This window comes from Dendroctonus ponderosae, unplaced genomic scaffold, assembly GCF_020466585.1.
Source record: "Dendroctonus ponderosae isolate FM_Combo_2020 unplaced genomic scaffold, Dpon_F_20191213v2 Dpon_F_20191213_11, whole genome shotgun sequence".
NCBI lineage: Eukaryota > Metazoa > Arthropoda > Insecta > Coleoptera > Curculionidae > Dendroctonus > Dendroctonus ponderosae.
Genome location: NW_026017213.1, coordinates 6,846,407 through 6,847,911, shown reverse-complemented (window position 1 = coordinate 6,847,911; position 1,505 = coordinate 6,846,407). Strand labels below are relative to the sequence as shown.

Below are 1,505 nucleotides of genomic sequence, written 5' to 3'. Positions count from 1 at the left end.
ACTTAAGCCGTTGAATTGCGCGAGAAAATTAAAGCAAAAATTCAACATTGAGTATCATCCGACAGAAAAACGATGCACTTCAATGGTGTTTTAGCCAGTCAAGACTATTTTCTAAATCTGCATGCATTTGCGAACAAAAATCTCTTTGCGGGTTTTTGCTGAAATGCACAGTTTTTGCTTGAAAAAATTTAAACCGTTGAACGGTACAAGCAAATCAGAGTTTTTCTAAGAGTTTTGACCCAATTGTCTCATTGGGCTTCTTTCCCTCAACTATTGGCCGAAAACTTTTACATGCAATGGAGAAAGAAATTGTCTATCAAAAAACTGAAAAATTCCTGCATCTTTATAGCTCAATTCCTTTAAATGGTGCGCTAAAAAAGTTCCTGCAAAAAATCCCGCTTCTAAAAGCCTTCAAATGCATTTTAATGCCTCCGAAGAGGTTAATTGCAATTGATTAGGTGGGCTGGAGCACAAATCATTCGCGGCAATCGTTTCGTAAAAAGCACAGTTTCAGTGCCACCTATTATGCAAAGAAGATGCGCACATACCTGCATAAAATCTCCATCAATTTCCACTATGAGCTGGCAATTGGCCAGCTGCAGTCGATGAAATTTTATGAAAATTGCGCTTTTCCATCGATGCACTTGGGCGACTGCATCGGACAATGTTGTCTAATGGGGGGACGATCGGAAAATTCCTTTATAAACCCTGCCCAATGGCAGCGAGTGCAAATTTGCTGAATGATGCCCAGTTGCTTGATAGTAAGTGAACTTGAACTGGTGGTGAGTTTTTAACGAGTTTTTTTACAGCTTTGTGCCATAATGGTGGCTTTGGTGGGCGCAGCCCCCCAAGGCCCCCCCCGTGAACCGGTGGCGATTCTCAGTCAAACCAACGACATTTCCCCTGAAGGAAACTACGAATGGAGGTGAGTATTGCGCCCAACGGAGCGAGGAGTTGGGATTTTTGGCCAAATTTTCAGCTTTGAAGCAGCCAATGGCATCAAGGCGGAGGAAAAGGGCTCGCTGAAGAAAACCAACGACCCAGAAAACCCTGAGGCAGTGGTGGCGGCTGGGGCCTTCTCCTACACTGATCCAGAAGGAAACCAGATCTCTTTAACCTACACTGCTGATGATGAAGGTAACTGGAAAAACTCTTTTTTTTTGCTTTTTTCAAAGTGGACAATGTTGCCGATTTGCAGGAGGTTTCCGGCCTGTGGGCAACCATCTGCCCACCTCCCCGCCCATCCCGCCAAACATCCAAAAAGCCCTGGAGTGGATTGCCGCCCAACCATCAACCACCGAACGTTCGGGGCGTGGCCGGAAGTGAACCATCTGTGATAGTGTTTATTATTGTATATTATTTATGTGACATTTTCATATATTTTGCAAGCTGATTTACGAATTTTATTTCTGCAACCCTCCCAGGGGGAGGGGGGTTATGTAGAAAAAATACAGTCTTCTGTTGTCTATGAAATTAGAAAAATTATCGTCGTTTTGTGCAAGGGT

General features: G+C 43.7%; 1 protein-coding gene across 1 annotated transcript; it reads left to right on the top strand.

The window, feature by feature from the left end:
• Positions 1–574: 574 nt before the first annotated feature.
• LOC109542754 (endocuticle structural glycoprotein SgAbd-4) lies at positions 575–1,393 on the top strand. Its single transcript, XM_019912114.2, has 4 exons — positions 575–761; positions 810–925; positions 980–1,137; positions 1,199–1,393. Exons 1-4 carry the CDS (start codon positions 741–743, stop codon positions 1,324–1,326), a joined length of 423 nt encoding a protein of 140 aa, XP_019767673.1. The 5' UTR covers positions 575–740; the 3' UTR covers positions 1,327–1,393.
• The last annotated feature ends 112 nt before the right edge of the window (positions 1,394–1,505 follow it).